We start from the raw sequence: 18,159 nt of genomic DNA, 5'->3' as shown, positions 1-18,159 counted from the left end.
TTTTTTTAAGAAAGTTAACAAATTTTATTAACAAACAATGTTACACATTACAATAAGAAATCATCACTGCATCTTTATCCACATAGACCAGACGATTAGAACATGCTATGTCAACAGCTTGAACACAGAGTGGTAACATTCATAGAATATATGATAAAACAAAATCATGATTTCCAGCTACTAAGCTAGTCAACATGTGTCAAATCAAAATAATGATTCTCGAATTAAAAAAAAATCAATTTATAAATATGTCCAAGGATGGTACTACCATGCACATTAACATATATATGTTCTTTATAACCGTCATTCAGTCCTTTGCTTTTGTATTTCGCAAAACATATTTTATTCAATTATTCCATTTTTAATGCATTGAAATTTAAAAAGTTTGATACGGCACTCATCAAATAATCCGAACATACCAATCATCTACAATTCTTCTTGATATGTTTTAACACAGCCAATAAAAAACAAACTATCATCCTTGGATATTCCACAATATTTTGGTTCAAAGGCCATATCTTATAGGTAAGGCCACATAAAATTAATATATAGATTCTCATCCTGATTTGCAAAAAAAATGGGGTGGGTGGGTGGATTTTATTTTTTATTTTTTAAAAATATTCATTTCACATTCTTTTCATTGATAACAATTGTTCTATATTTTTACACCGTTAATGCTAATAAAAATATGAGTAAACAAAACAATATTTAATCTTTTAATTTCACAAAATGTATACCAATTTGATTTTACAATTTATTTTGTACGTGTACGCCTCTTTACAACTTTCTTTCCTTCATTTTTACATTTCAAACATATTGGATAATCATCATCAGATGCCTGAAGACCATCATCATCACCACAATAATAACAAATAGGTTCAAATCCTGCAGAAAAATATGGAATTTCAATAGTATAACTGCACTTCAAATTTTTTCTGACAAAAACTTTTTTCAAGATATGAGAGTCCTCACATTCAACATCAATAAAACTTGACCCACATGAATATTCTAAATCATTCAAAGATCTCTGTAACTGTGTTCTTGAAGTACCTCTGACAACAGTTTTACAATAGAGTACTCTTGGTTTTTCACACTGACTACATAATATAACCATTTCCACATTTTTGGCATATTGTGAAGATGGAGAAAAGGGCATTCCATGAGCAGATATTCCTGACTGTCCATTCAGAGATACTTTTAATGAAGGTCTGAAGTCTTCAGATGTATTTGTTTTGTAAACATCATTGAAGGATTTATACTTCTCCCCATCACTTGGTGTAGGATCAGGAAGGTGACACAAATCATTAAAGACTTCTTCAGGAAGTGTAGGAGCTTTGCAAATTAAGCAGGATGCTAAACCACACTTGTTGACAGAAAACATGTAATGGCGCAATCTACAGTGTTTGGTTAGGAAGTCCTGCAGTTTAGATTTGCTCTTAAGGTCAGTTTGCGTGGTGTGTAGTGGATCAATGTCATCAATACCAGTCATGTTCCATGCAAGATCCCGTATTTGTTGATCAGTTGCAGATTGTTTGCATTCAAGGTTATTGTCTTTCCATTTTAAGCGCATTGTTACACCAGAAAGCAGAGACTTTGCGAACTTCAGTTGTTTCACTAACAGTAGAATTCAATTCACCATCATTTAGTTTACGACACACAAATTCAATAAAACTCCCAACACAGGATACAGCGTCGCATACTTTGACATTTGATGACATTTCTGTTAAATCAGTTTTCGCTGGACCTACAAATATCGTCACCTGACCGATTTCATGCATGTCCTGAACACCAGGCTTTTGGTCATACTTCCCTTGCATATATGATTATGAAATATATCAATAAGGGTTGACTGGGGATCACTGCAAATCACACCGCACCAGTTCTTTACAACTACCACATCTTTCCGAATTCTGATTATTACAAACATGACTGGAATCAAACGTCACTTCACAACCACAACGCGCCAATATGTCAGGCAGCCATTGAAATGATCTGACTTTTTTGTATACCGAACCCGATTTTTTTTTTTGCGATACTTTTTTTTGCACACTTTTTTTAAAAAACAAAATAAAAGACGGTGGGGCGGGACGTTTTGAGAGGGGCGGGCGGGGATGAGAATCTAAAAATTAATTCTATGTGGCCTAATGTTAAATTTGATAAGGTTCCAAAGTCAACGTTTACTAAGTGGCCCAACTCGTTTGTATTGGAGAGGATTATATCCACAACATACCAAAGCTCCCAGTGCATTGTTCTGATTTGTAAAAGCTAATTCATACATTTGGTGGTCATTTGGAAAATTGCATCGGTGAAAAGCATACTCTAACAAAAATCACACCTCACAACTATAAACACTCTCACTTACAATTAAGACGATATTGCAGTGCTCACGAATTTCCAACACATGAACAGACAGGCAGACAAAAAGAAAGATTCACAGAAATAATCCGATATAAAACACATATCACATTGACCATGAGTATTGCAAAAATTGTACACATCAAATAAATACATGTTTCTTCTACCACGGGGGCACCTTCTGAACCACGCCACTCTGAGATGAAATCTGTTTAGGAATTTTTGAGGCTTTTCGTATTCGAATTGAATTTTTGTTGACAGTTTCATATGGTCTGAAGGGTTGCACAGGTGTGATGGTCTTACCCGAGGGTGGCTTAGCTTTAGTCACTACACACACAACGATTACAACTGTTAGACATATCAGAAACAGTGATCCTCCAATGAATCCTAGGAGTAGCTCAAAGTTGATCGTCAAACCTTCAAAAAAAAAAAGAAAGTCTGATTATAATGATGGATGGATGAATAGATAGATGAATAAGGAAATGGATATGGATGGATGAATAAGGAAATGGATATGGATGGATGATTAAGGAAATGGATATGGATGGATGAATAAGCATATGGATGGATGGTTGAAAAAGGATATGGATGAATGAATAATTACATATATGAATTGATAAATGAATGAATAAGTACGAGTATGGATAAATGGATAGGTGAATGATTGAATGGATGAGTGGATAGATGAATAAATAGACGAATAAATAAGTAGAGTATGGATGAATGGATAGGTGAATGATTGAATAGATGAGTGGATAGATGGATAAATAGACGAATGAATAAGCACGAGTATGGATGATTGGATAGGTGAATGACTGATTGATGAGTGGATGAATTGATGGAGTAATGAATGGGTATGCTATATCAGAGACAAATGCAACATGCAATATGTATGTGTGTAAGGAATGTTGTAAAGACGAACTTGTTTGAATGTTCGCATACATTTCTGCATCAGGAAATATGTGCACATGTCCTGAATCTACACGTACGATACATCATTCCATTACTTTACATGACTACGATTCTCACCTTCTGCCTTTGTCGTTGTGATGTATGTTGTTGCTTTTGTTGTGCATGGTGATGAGCTTGTTGTAGATTGGGTGGTTGATGAGGTTGAGGTGGCAGTTGATATTGTTGTCAGTGTTGTTGTTTCTGTTGTTGTTGATTCAGTTGTTGCTTCCTCAGTTGTTGTGTCAGCGATAGTTGTACTTGCTATTGTTGTAGAAGCAGTGATAGCTCTGAACATAAACAACATTGGATTATCTAATGGGTTGATGATTATTTCAGATTTCTTTAAGGACACCTGGCTTCATGACCATAAATGAGAATTTTATAGAGCTTTATATTCTAATTTGAGAATATTGTTCGTACAGGATAATGCATGCACATAAATACTACATATATTACATATATGCTGAAAATTCTAACTCGTACGCATGCAGAGGAAATGTATTCAGTAAATGTTTGAATGAAAAAAAAGAGAGAGAGAGATAGAGAGAGAGAGAGAGGTAAATAGTGAGAGAGTACTGGGTTACAGAGGTAAATATTACAGGAGATATTCAAAGAATAGCTACAGAGAACACGTGTTCACGCAGATGTATTTCATAGCTACACAGAGAACACATGGCCACGCACCTGTATTTCATAAAGAAACCCCGGCGGTTTACTGAACCATCACTGAAGAACTTGACGACTAGGGAGGTACCATTTGAGGTGTAGTTATAAGCCGGAACATCCTCGTATTCCTGACATACTTTATGAATGGTGTTGTGTTCACACATGTATTCTCCTGAAATCAACATACAGAGCATTTCTCATTCTTTGCGGTTATCAGCGAAAAGTGAAGATAACGAACAGTGATCAATCTCATAACTCCTATAAGCAATACAAAATAGAGAGTTGGGCAAACACGGACCTATGAATATATACGAGAGGTGGGATCAGGTGCCAAGGAGGAGTGAGCATCCCCTGCCGACCCGTCACACCCACCATGAGCCCTATATCTTGATCAGGTAAAACAAGTTATCCGTAGTCAAATTCAATGTGCCAAGAACGGCCCAACAATTGGATTGAAACACGTCAGACAGCATTTGACCCAATGATAGGTTGTATTGGCAAACTAGATCAAAATAACGACCATAGAATTTAGATTGCGAAATGATGTCTTTGGCGTTTGATATTTCTAGCCAAGAAAGTACGTTATAACATCAGAGTATCACCGTATTACATTCTTTCAATATGGTCATTTACATCTGTATCAACCACACCGTTAGCTTCCATAATGTGCTTGTTAGATCTATATACATGTATGTAAGAGACAATTCCTGTGGTCATATTCAAAAGAAGTAGCATACCAATAACTGTAGAGTAACTAGCAGAAGATATGACTACAAACACGTCACCTACCATCATAGATTTCATAATGGTCATAGTTACACGAGGCAGGATTCCCAGCCTCTATATCAGACATCAGGACCTGTAGTTCCACAGTCCCAAAATAATTATTGATTGTCCACCGGCAGTTACTGTCACTGAAATATAACGTGTGACATAAAATCAAAATAAGATATATATAATCAAAGCATGTGATCGTCGAAGCAAACATATTCAAGTTCGGTCAAGCTACATGTATGTTGAAATAAATCCTACCATTAGACAGATATATGGTACGGGGGATTTATATCAACCTTAATTTCTATAATTTATTCAATAAAAATATGGGGAATTTCCATGTCAAATTTATCTACATGTATATAACAGACTTTGATATTTCATTTGACGTTAACCATCGTCGGAAACCCACGGCTGATTACGCTTCGTTCCTCTCTCCATCACCCGTGGGTCCATTCATTCCTACTCACTCGTGCTCATGAATAAATATTCAACAATATCGTCTAATCAAAGTAATCGTTATTGTAACGGAACTATTCTGTTTTATAGGTAGCATTAGCTTTGTTATCACAACAATTGTATACCGAAATTGGACTGAAAGTGTCTTGTTGATTGGACAAATTCGTTCAGGCTGTACTATGAACGCCCAGTCAAATTGCCTCATTAATTATTCATGAGAAAGAGTGAGTACGAATGAATGGACCCACGGGTGATGGAGAAAGGAACGAAGCATAATCAACCGTGTGGGTTTCCGACGATGGACGTTAACATCAGTAAGGGTGTTTGGCATTATCTATTGACCTATATAAATAAGTACCTTGGATACTTACTGGACATTTGGCATTATTTATTGAGCTATATAAATAGGTACCTTGGATACTTACTGGACATTTGGCATAATTTATTGAGATATGTATAAGTACCTTGGATACTGACTGGGAAAGCTTGGGGAAGATAAATACTGGGATGTATCTGTGGCCGTCAGCACCTGTTTCCCGCCACAACCACTACCCGCTGAAGAAAAAAGAACACGCACCTAAGCTGTGATGTCATAATGGTTATCTTCCGTTGTGAGAACAGATAAACTTGCGTTTATCAAAAGGACGTAAACATACCGCACGTTGTCGTGAAATACATTGTGCATTAATAGAAAATAACCGAAGGGTTTTAATAAGAGCAAGTACAACTTATGTTGATTGATTGTTAATGGCTTAGTTGGGTGTTTGAGCATGGTGGAATGGCCAACCGCCATACTCGTTTAACAGATGTCCACAATCCAACATTTCGGCAATGAGACCCATTGGTGGGAAACAGTTTTTCTTTCCACTGATCCATTCCAACAGAGAAATACGCCATGCTGTCGAGTCATCAAATATAGGGACGCGAATGCATGTTTCAATAATAGAAGAGGATCCTGTTACTGTCTCGTCTGACATGTCGTCGGTAAAACTTTTGTGATCACGAAACCAGCACTAACATCCTCAGATCTGAAGGCGAAGTGGCATGACCCACCGTAGTTTACGCACATGATGTACGTAAGACATTAATATCGTATTACTATATCTCAGTGGATATATAAAGAAGCACTGTCTAGTTTATCGGGTATGTAAGGTGATCAATTACAATGGAGAAAGTTTTCCATTGTAACTAATAACCCTACACACCTAACAAACAAGACACTGATTCCTTATATCTATATTTGAAATAAAAATGAAAACAACAAAATACTGCCAAATAGAAATTGAAATACACATGGCATTCCATGTTAATTTCCAAAGTCCCCGGTCACTGACGTTTCATTTCGAATGGACTGAGAAATTTACATCCAGTTGTAAGTTATGGAGAAATAAACACACAGAAGCGTCAAAGGGTTAACCCATCACAGAGAAAACAGTTGAAAAGGTATGAATGGTGAGAATAACGAACAGTGATCAATCTCATAACTCCTATAAGCAATACAAAATAGAGAGTTGGGCAAACACGAGCCCTTAGACACATCAGATGTGTTATCAGGTGCCTAGGAGGAGTAAGCATCCCCTGTCGACCGGTCACTCCCACCGTGAGCCCCATATCTTGATCAGATAAACGGATATATGTAAAAGAATGCATATTCTGTTTAAGATTCTTGATGAATGTACTTAATGGGCTAATATCTAAAGCAAAGCAAGTTATGTAATTAAAAGAAAAATATTCCATAAAGTGGGACTACTACATATATGTACATTGGAAATCCTAAACACAAATTCAATTCGTCGTCATTGTAACACAGAAGATAAATGAAGTAGTTCTTTGACAAATCGATAATCAATCAACCCGAACTAACTTACAGTAGTCTTTCGCTGCAACGTATTCCACAAGAAGGCCAGCAAGTTCTACACTAGCATCTGACGTCATTCTGACGTAAGCATATCTTTGTGACGTGGAGTAGTGCGTGGCAACGGCTTTACCACACAGTCCATCTGCTGTCTTTGGATAAGTGCCATTTGGACCTTTACAAAAAAGAAAGCATTTAAATATCTGAGAAATTTGTAGAGCAAATGTACACGGAAATTTTCAATATGTATCATTTGATTTCAATGTCTGACAGGCTTTCACACTAAGTAACATAATGAGATGGGAGTTGACAACGAATGCTGAAACTTACCATCGTGGATGTAGAATTTGTCATTAGGACAAGAGATATCGTACGTCACAAACATCAAAATTCTCATGTCGTCTGCCCCAGCATCAAGTACCCAGTAACAATCCAAATTGCTGAAAAATAGGGTAAATGAGTTAAATTCTAAACTACTACAAGCAGTGTTAAATATTTCAAGTCCTGCGATGATGGAAAGAAACAAGACAGAACAAAGGACATGACCTGACCTTTATCTTCAAACATTATTATTTCATTTTTAAATTGCAAATCCAATTGTAACACACGATCTGATTGGTGAATGGATACCCATTCTTCATCAAATCTATAGCGATTGTGCATGACGTCACATAGCTGCAGAAATGCAGCTCTCCGAAAAAATTATGTTGACCGACCGATTTTTCAATATATTTTTCGGAGAGCTGCAGTTCTGCAGCTAGACGTTATAAAGCAGAAGTTCAGTTATAATAATATTGCTCTACTCGATATAAAAATAAAATGTCCATGTTATATATAAATTAAGGACTTATGTATGCTCCCATTATCTATTTCAAATTGGAATTGAAATTAAATTGATACAAATCAATGGCTTGGGGTTATGAAAAAGGTTAAGATAGGAAAATCGAGAACAGCACAAACATGGACTCATGAAGACATCAGATGTGTGATAAGGCGCCTAGGAGGAGTAAGCATCCCCTGTTGACCCGCTATGAGCCATCCTTCTTACGAGGGAGAGAAAAATATGACTGACGTACCTGGTGTAACTTCCGGTTCCTCCGTTATAACCGGGTGTTGTAAGTGACGTCATTTCACTTTGTGACGCAACAATATTCGTGTTACAGGTTTGGCAAAAACCTAGAGAAGATAGATATCTTTTTAAAAGACGCAGACCTTCGTAGATACCAAATCTAATTTCCTCAGAGTTTACTCAGAACATACTCGTTACTACATTGATTGCTATTTAGTCCCAACGAAAATAGATAATTTAAACAGGGACGCCGATTAATAAGTGAAGTAAACCTATACCTAGCGTTATACGAATTGTCATATGAGACATTTAAAACGAACAGCATTTCTACATTGATATAAATGACAAGGCTGACCTTTCTGCACCGCTAGTAATAACACGATCAGCTTCAGCCCAACCCCCATACTAGTTAACTTAATAACTAAGTTGTGATCTCATGCCGCAAAAGCTTCCTTCTTCATACTCCACAAAGGCTCATATTCTGAAAGGTAAAAATACCCTATTACTCTCAGTAATAGCGCTTTATTGGTTACTGAAAAATGCAAAGTAACAAGACCCTGGAATATGTATAATGAAGCCATCCATTGTTTACATCATCAATACTTAGGTCAAAATTATCAGAAATATATAGATCGCTATTTTTATCACTATTCTCCATATTCTACTGAAAAAACACACAAATATGATATGAACTTCTAGAGATAGAGGATTCAGACTTGCAGTACATATTGTTTTGTATTGTAGCACGCTTATCAACGTCAGATGACAAAACCTGATAAACATCTGTATTTGGCTGTAATCACTTCCGAAACCTGTGGGTTTTTGTACCAAGGCTTTAAAAATAGACCTAAATTAAATGTTCATTAAAACTAGTCTGAGATTGTATAAGGGGTCACAGATCAAATGCTATCATGGCTTCTGTTCCTAAAACGAAACATATTAACTTCGTACAGCATGGGTTTGTCCAAAGATGTGTTTTGTCTGTGACATCAGTTAGGGTCATAATGCCAATGGATAGGACCCCTGTTACTCAAAACATTTTAGCAATAGTAAATTACTAATGCAATGGTTATGGTGTAAACCTCGGTAAAATAAAGGTGACAATAATTTTTGATCGGAATTTAATATGCAAGATCGGACCCGGTGGTGTTAGATAGTGAGCGTTATATACAAACGTGTGACCACAATCGGATGAATTCCTGTTCTAAGTGATATAGTTTCGTCAAGTATGTTTAAAATCAAGCGTCTTTAAAAAAAAATCCTTTCTGAAGACGTCTGTTGAAATAGTTCTGTCAATTCTATTCTATCATAGTCAGATATAGCACTTGCTTATAAATTGAAATCATATGGAGAGAGAAAAAAATCTATCTAACGGAGCAAAGCTACCTTTAAACGACACACACACACACAAATGACGAAATATTTCAGCGAGATGTTTTAAAACTTCTGGAAAATTCAGCACTTTTAGTCTGTACAAAATTTATCCAACAGTTCATCAAGACTATATTCAAACAATTCCGTTATCTTATAAATGTTTCCATCCGGGTAAGCCGTATAAAAACAAATTTTCCAAATTTAGGTACACACTTGATAAAAATCTCTAAACTATCTGTATTATTATCAGAGACTACATTGAATAAAATCTGTCATCTGAAAACTGTTTAAGGTCGATATGCAACATTGAACTATACAGCAGGTTGTTAGGTCTGATTCGTAAAGTACATATCTCTCTGTTTCTCTATATCTTTCTCTCCCTCTTTCATTTTATTCCTTTCTATTTCTTTCTCTCTATTTATTTTTCTCTCTTCTCTCTATATATTTCTCTCTCCATTTCTCTCTCTAATTTTCCCCCTCTATTAATTTCTCTCTATTTTTCTCTCTATTCATTTATCTCTCTATTTTTTCTCTCTCTCTATTTCTCTGTGGGGGTCCGGGTTAGAATAGGTCCTCAATACTCCTTGCTTGTCGTAAGAGGCGACTATTTTAAATCGGGTGGTTCTTCGGATGAGACCGCAAAAAGCCGAGGTACCGTGTCACTGCGGGTGTGGCACGACAGAGATCCCTCCCTGCTCAAAGGCCGTAAGCGCCGAATTAAGATATGTCTCAATTTCGCAACCCTTCATCGGCACTGGTGACGTCTCCATCTGAGTGAAAGATTATCGAGCTGGACGTTAAACAATACGTAGTAAATCACCCCCCCCCTTCTCTCTCTCTCTCTCTCTCTCTCTCTCTCTCTCTCTCTCTCTCATCAATAATGATCTAAACATCACCAACATCGATATATTCATGAGTACATCATTGCATAGTACATCTCACCTAGTATATTGAATTTCATTAAATAGATTGAATGGATCATGTTATTCGAGGTCAGTAATTTATATCCGAGAATAGCATTTAACACGCCTTCATCTCGTTTTTCTTGAATTAGAAATATAACATCTTAAAAATGCAATAAACCTCGGCAGTTAATAAAACGAATAATGGAAGTGTCTTTTACTTACCATCCGTCTCAAGGAGAAGCATATGCACAAAATTACAGAATTCAATCAAATCGAAATCGGAGAATCTTAGATTTATGCCCCCAGGAAAAATGAATGAAATAAGGCCCCATTGAAATCCGTGGTGTCGCTGTTACCAACATCCAACTTCACGGAGTATGCGGTAATTGATTTCAGTAGAAAGAAAATTAACACAATTGAAAACAAATTGCATTGCATGTACAATTTCTTATTCAATTATCGTGTTGCATAAAATATTGCATTACAAAGAACAAACAGCGATGTATATTTCAAGACGTCACGGAAGCCAGGATCAACGGGATAAGTTTTATACTCTAAACAGAGAAAGGGAAAACTTCCAAGGTAGTCGGCTTCCCGTCAAGAAAGATGAATACGATTTTCTCGGTGGGAGAAAAAAATTACTTCAATGTCAAGAAATGAGGCGCACACTGACTGCTTTGTAGTCTGAAATTTCAAGATAAAAAGGAGGGGGTGTGTTTTGTTTTATGTGAACCAGTGCAAAGAATATTTCAAAGGGGCACTACGAAAAAAATATCAATGTTTGTTTATCTTTAGTTGAGGGGAAAATAAGATATATATAACTATTATATTGACAACCGTTTTCCTTATTTTACAGGACTTTTTTTTAAAACTTTGGTGAACAATATTTACCAATAGTATTGATTGACACGTGCTTTAGTTAATTAAATACAAAAGAATCTTTAAATGTTTTTAAAACCAAATGTTACAGGGGACTCCCCACATCCTATACATCACATTTTCAGTTAAAGCATTTTTACAAATTTCAAATTTGAAAATTCAAGGTTCCATTTCAACGCAGGGAGTCGAGCGGTAAACCCTATCTACACTAAATGAGAAAACTTATTCATTGATTTGAGAAATTCCAATCCTTTAATAATTAAAACAGATATTTTTAAAATCTATAAGAATACTTTATAACAAGCGTGGTTGATATTAGCCAGGCAAAACGTTTACTTCAGAGACAAGCAAATGTTGGATAAAAGTTGATAAAAAAAGCCGTATTAAGTTTTACCTTATACTTTAAAGGATTATGTTAAAGTACAGTCCGTATGTATCAATAATATAAAACCATTAATGTGAAATAAGCACCAAAATGTTACATCAACAAGCAGTAAGGGTTAAGTCCCTTTCAACCATTCCCCGCATAAAACAACGCGAAATAGACCACCCCGTGCACGGTGTTTCATTCAGAGTGAGGTATTACAACAGAGGTTATAATAAGCGATAACAACTGTGGTGAAGTCAATGCGTACATTTAAACCAAGATTTTGATGAACTAACAAATCACTCGCGGACTGGATCGTGTGTTTGTAACTTGAATCGCCGGGCTGTCAAGCATATCTTATATACACCACAAACAATACCGCGATATTTCTGTACTTTGATTTTATCTGGACGGAAGTGTTAATATGGAAGTTTCTGCTAAATTTGTCTTTCTTTATGGTTTCCCGGTGCTGTTATGTCAAATGTAAATGAAGAACTGAATGAGCGGCCCTCCCACATCCAATTAGAATGCTTCCATACTTATTGAAAATACTTCTCAATTTACATGAAATGGTTCTCAATTTGCAGATCTAAACAAAATAATGATTGTTTATTTTTATTCTATTGTTCTTTGGAAATACAAGTGGTATTCAATGCCTTTAATTTATTTTGGGGTCTTTTCCCTCCATTTCACCTTATAACACGCCAGATTCGAAGATTTTTGTGAGCTTTCTCTGTTCAAGTTTGTCTTACATCGCTCTGTCTGTCTGTCTGTCTCTGTCTGTCTTACTCTCTATTTCACATTTTTATCCCTTCCCAAATACCACAATACCAAGCTCAACCAAACAGTCTACAATGACACCAGTCCCGTTTGCTTTTAAAACGAAGAGACGTATCGTGTTCCATGTAAAAATAATTAACGCACACTCGCATACCCACCAACCCACACGAGAAAAAAACAACTTACAAAAATGCGAATACATTTCTCTCACCTCGTATTTTTCTTTGTCGTTTTTTCATCACGATATTCAGGTACATGTGTAACAGTAACCATTATAATATGGAAAAAATTCAGGACACGATATGTCGCAGGTAACCAAATCACAAAAGGTAGCGTATTCGACGGGTCTTCATTTTAATATTATGCAGCAGTTGCCAAAGTATGGCTACATGCATTAGGTAGCAAGGCCCCCGGAGATATAGATGTAGGTAGATTTTCGTTACAGTTTTTAAAAGTGTTTATAATTCAATAAACAACAAGCTCTATCTTACGTAATGAGGAAAGTGACACGCACCAGCTGTGAATTCCCAATGTCTGTCTGAAACGTGTAATTTCCCACACTATTTACTACATCTTGATTTACAGTGTTTGAATATAAATAATATGTCATTTTCTGAATTAAGGATTTCTCATGATTACATTGAATAACATTGAGGTAATACATACTGTATGCATTTAAAAGATGTTAATTATTCATTATTTCATACATATATACTAGTACTTTAGTTATTCTGGTTAATTCCTACGTTTTTAATTATAGCATATGTCATAGTAATGCTATACACACAATATTTAACGTTCTATACAGATGATATTTAACGTTCTAGATATAAACAATATTTAACGTTCAATATAGACAATATTTAACGTTATATATATAGACGATATTTAACGTTCTATATATCTACAATATTTAGCGTTCTATAGATGGACAATATTCAGCGTTCTATACACTGTATATAGACAATATTTAACGTTCTTTATACAGATAATATTTAACGTTCTATATAGACAATCTTTAACGTTCTACAAATATACAGTATTTAGCGTTGTACATATAGACAATATTAACCGTTTGAAATATATAGACGATATTTAACGTTCTATTCAGAAAATATTTGACGTTCTATATATAGCTAATACACACACACACACAGAGAGAGAGAGAGAGAGAGAGAGAGAGAGAGAGAGATTGTCCTGCCTGTATTTAATCACCTTCCTTACAGACGGGAGAGCCGGCGCGTCCCCTTTCAGATGATACCCGATATCGCGCTGCACATTGTTTGAACCCCTTGATCGTTATCTTCGCATTATTATCTTTTAATTAAAGAGATACACATAAGTTTACAGAACTGTTATTCTACAGAATGCTTCCGATGGTACGAGTCGTACCGACAAGGCGATCTAGTCTAGACAATTACAACCGTGAGGTTCAGCTATCTCCAACAGGTTATCAAAATAATATTTGATTTATAGAACATTGTTTTTGTATCGATATCATCTCTATTACCTGTGTTTACTACATGTATATTTATTTAAAGTATAACAACAAAATGTTTTAGTGTGTTTTTACTTGTAAGAAAATTATCAAAGAGATACGATTTACTCAAGATCGGCTGTTTCTGTGATACCTTAGACTCCCGGGTGCTCGCTGTAACTAACGTGTCATAATGAAAATTACTATTTACCGAAATAAATAAAAAAAATCAATAAGTACCATTTAAATAAGCTTAAACTGCATTTGTACCCTCAAACACGCCAGCTTCACGCCACATACACAAATATGTCCATTAGATGAGCCCGCTACTATGCATTTTAAAAAAAGGTGAAAAACAGAAGAAAAAACTCGGTCAAAAGTTGTATCTTACCGCCTGTACGGAACAGCTCCGTGAACGACCAGCCGAGCCGCCTCCTCGGGCTTTAAATACCCCAGCCCTTTCGTCCCCAGTCAACGTCACACCCCGTAACACGACACCAGCCAGATAGCACTCGGTAGTAATGTTAAAGCATTAAACAAATTGATTGTACCTTTTTGCGCATACCTAAGGTATTTTACTGTCCGTCAGAAAATCGTTGACCCGTTACGTGAACAATGGCTGCCGGGTTGCGGTATATTTTTATTTATTCGATTCAAATGCACTCGCGATTCGGTTCTGTTAAAGTGGTATCTAGTGTGAACGAGGAACATACAGCCGGGCTTTACGGAGAAGAAGCTCATTATTTCAATTCGTTTCATAAAGTTCCGCGAGGAGACCTTGTTTCGCGATCATTGCTATTTTCGTTTAATTTTTTTTATCCGTCATACACTGGAGATAAATCAGTGTGTCACAAATAATGAATTCGGGTTAATATCAAAATAATTACTCCAATAAAAAGCAGTGTATGAAATGCATGGATTAAAAATGAATAGTTGTTTGGGGAAACATGAATGATAACACATATTTCCTTCGATTTTTTTTTTAAATTGTTATAAATTATTCAAACGCAATATCGTTGATCTTTAAAATTGGAATTGATGACAAATCGGGTTTATGTCACGGGTTCGTATTTTACTCCTTCCGATTAGGCTTTGACATTTCCCTGTCTGCGCTGAAACTTTTGACTTTTGAGGGAAAAAAATCCGTAAATTGGGAAGTTAATTTTCCCTCAGTTCACAACGAAAACACGTTTCAGCAGGTAATTGAGAAATGCAATAGAAAATTAAACTTTATTTTTCTTTCTTTATTCTCGATTGTCGATATTAGAGAGTTTCAAAATTGAATCAAAATGAAACAAGTTTGAGAAAATGTACATATTTTCATTACATTTAAATTTTGTTTCTATATGCTGTATATTTAAATACTGTAAAAATAAAAAAAAGCTTCGGAAAAGCAAATCCTGACCTGAACTTCTAAAACACGCGTATCTTTGACCGCATTTCTACCGACCCTAAACGATAATTCTTTTTGTTGGAATAAATAAACACATTTTCCTGTCTTGTAACACACTCACTGTTTAACATCTCTGTGGTGACCTCTAATTGGAGGTCTGGGCAGGTGGAATTTCTCAACAAAAATAGGGGAAACTCCGAATAACGTAAGAGTCTACCAGATTATGAAACTCGCGTAGGCTGTGTTGCAATTGACGCCCTGATTTTTATAGTCATGAGTAATAATATTCAAACTACACATGTATACTTATACAATATAAATCAAAAGTGTTTGACATGTGCCGAGTTAACTTTGAAATCGTCAGCCATGTGCGTACTGTCAAATTTAAAACTGCCTTGTAACTTGTAACTGCCTTAATGGCCATGCACAATTAAAAGTTCCAAAAATTTGTTGTTGTTTTGGGTTTTCTATTTCTTTTCTTTCTGATTTTATTCATTCATCTTATAAGACAAAGATGTAAGAAACATTTTCATAATATTTTAGAATTTTCATGAGCTGAAAAAAGCCTTGGACAATGGATTATGTATAGTAGAGACGGATGGAAGCAACACTGTTTAGACATGAACAGAAAATAAAAATACTCACACCAAAATGCAGTTACCATGAATTTTCACAAAGGTTTTATTTGTAACAATTTCTAATTACGAGTAAAATTAAATTTTTGTACGGCTGTATGCTTTTGAGTCATATAATGTATGTTGGTTTGTTTATTGTTTGTTTGTTTATTGTTTGTTTGTTTATTGTTTGGATAGCGTTTAATATTTCATTCCAAAAAAATCCCACTCATGTAGAAAGGTCACTAGCCAATTTCTGATGTTTACATTTTCATTCATTATTTAACAGGAAGTCAGCCATTATGACGATGAAGTATGTATGTACTCCTTAAATCTGATTACCTAGCTGGGTAGCCCAGTCGGTTAATATGTCGACTGCTGAAGTGTAGTTTGCCTAGCTAGGTAGCTCAGTCGGTTAATATGTCGACTGTTGAATTGTAAATTGCCTAGCTGAGTAGGTCAGTCGGTTAATATGTCGACTGCTGAACTCTAGATTGCCTAGCTGGGTAGGTCAGTCGGTCAATATGTCGACTGCTGAACTGAAGATTACCTAGCTGGGTAGCTCAGTCGGTTAATATTTCGACTGCTGAACTGTAGTTTGCCTAGCTGAGTAGCTCAGTAGGTTAACATGTCAACTGCTGATCTGCAGATCGCGGGTTCAAGTCCAGAAAGGTTTTATTCTTTTTTCTACTAAAATAGTATTTCTTGAGTTAATAAAGTACATGTAAAGAAAGTTTTCAATTTCAAAATAGAGACAGGCTACTGACAACAAGTTAATGGTGCAAGGGTTTCAATAGTCTCGTTTAAAGACAGCATTTCGCAAATTCTATGGTCAAATGCTGTCTGACGTGTTTCATACCGATTGTTAGTTCGTTCTTGGCACACTGATTTTGACTGCGGATAACTCCGTTTACCTGATCAGGATATAGGGCTCACGGCGGGAGTGACCCTTCGACAGGGGATGCTTACTCCTCCTTAGCACTTGATCCCACCTCTGGTGTATCCAGGGTTCCGTGTTTGTCTGATCCCACCTCTGGTGTATCCAGGGTCCCGTGTTTGTCTGATCCCACCTCTGGTAAATCCAGGGGTCCGTGTTTGTCTGATCCCACCTCTGGTATATCCAGGGTTCCGTGTTTGTCTGATCCCACCTCTGGTGTGTCCAGGGGTCCGTGTTTGCCCAACTATCTGTTTGATCACTGTTCGTTATCTTCGTCTTTCATGTATTTATTGTTCATATCTTCCTCTTTTCATCTATGGTGTACGTGCTATTCCTTCTGAAGAGAAGTGCTACAGAATTTGGGGCTCAAGAACATAGCATCGAGGGTCCTTTAACGTGCCACCGCCTGGCGTGACACGGGAACTACGTTTTTAAGGTCATATTCGAAGGACCCGTGATTCTCACTTCTACAGTGATTGATTTAATGTTGTTTAACGTCCCTCTCGAGAATATTTCACTCATATGGAGACGCGACGTCACCACTGCCGGTGAAGGGCTGCAAAATTTCGGCCTATGTTCGGCGCTTATTGCCTTTGAGTAGGGAGGGATCTTTATCGTGCCACACCTGCTGTGACACGGGTCATCCCTTTTTTCGGTCTCATCCGAAGGACCACCCCATTTAGTCGCCTTTTACGACAAGCAAGGGGTACTGAGGACCTATTCTAACCCGGATCCCCACGGGATGATTTGTGAACGAACTGTCACGACAAAATATTAAGAGACTTTGGTGTGACTTTAATCAACCTGAATGAGGGAGAGTGTAATTCGGACTATTTCATTACCGTGTTACTATCGTAACACACGTATCAACACTTCACCACAAGTTACGTCCCTTGTCCGCCATCTTGTGATGACTGTTGGCCTTTGTAATGTTCTAATTGACGTTTCTTATTTTTCCATCCATTGCAGTCAACTATTATGAAACCTTTATAATCAGTTATAATTCACTGTTGTAATCTCTTTCACTCGGTAGAATATAGTAGAAGACTTTTATGATCACAGATTGACCTTTGACTGGCATCACAAAGGGGATAATTCAAACTACAGTTTGATAGGTATATTTATTTAATATTATTTTGTGGAGTGTATCGATCTTCACACCTTCATTGCACGGACCATAAGGTTCATACAGAAAACATACAAGCGGGGTTAAGCCGGATGCTATGGGGGAAAAGTCAGCTTGCGCATGCTCAAGTATAGGAGCCGATCAGACCATCGCTCGGCCTTTTCTATCAAGTCGAGAA

The 18,159-nt window shown here is 36.4% G+C and overlaps 1 protein-coding gene across 6 annotated transcripts in view; it reads right to left on the bottom strand.

Moving 5' to 3' along the window:
• The window catches only part of LOC125666119 (tolloid-like protein 2), a 53,572-nt gene continuing 35,413 nt past the window's right edge, over positions 1–18,159 (bottom strand). The window contains exons 1-10 of one of the 6 annotated variants that reach the window (XM_056151384.1): positions 13,650–16,666; positions 8,485–8,610; positions 8,137–8,236; positions 7,391–7,500; positions 7,074–7,235; positions 5,670–5,760; positions 4,762–4,886; positions 3,991–4,144; positions 3,385–3,593; positions 1–2,772 (exon numbers count right to left, since the gene is read on the bottom strand). In XM_056151384.1, the coding sequence (XP_056007359.1) occupies positions 2,519–2,772; positions 3,385–3,593; positions 3,991–4,144; positions 4,762–4,886; positions 5,670–5,760; positions 7,074–7,235; positions 7,391–7,500; positions 8,137–8,236; positions 8,485–8,533 (1,254 nt within the window). In that variant the 5' untranslated portion in view covers positions 8,534–8,610; positions 13,650–16,666 and the 3' untranslated portion in view covers positions 1–2,518. Of the gene's footprint in view, positions 2,773–3,384; positions 3,594–3,990; positions 4,145–4,761; positions 4,887–5,669; positions 5,761–7,073; positions 7,236–7,390; positions 7,501–8,136; positions 8,237–8,484; positions 8,611–12,645; positions 12,854–12,925; positions 12,969–13,649; positions 16,667–18,159 lie in introns of those variants that run through there. The other 5 variants (XM_056151385.1, XM_056151380.1, XM_056151382.1 and 2 more) reach the window with 5 other exon arrangements.

The sequence above is a fragment of the Ostrea edulis genome, chromosome 10, assembly GCF_947568905.1.
Source record: "Ostrea edulis chromosome 10, xbOstEdul1.1, whole genome shotgun sequence".
Lineage (NCBI taxonomy): Eukaryota > Metazoa > Mollusca > Bivalvia > Ostreida > Ostreidae > Ostrea > Ostrea edulis.
Note: the sequence above shows the minus strand (reverse complement) of the source record. Positions and strands in the feature narration are given on the sequence as shown.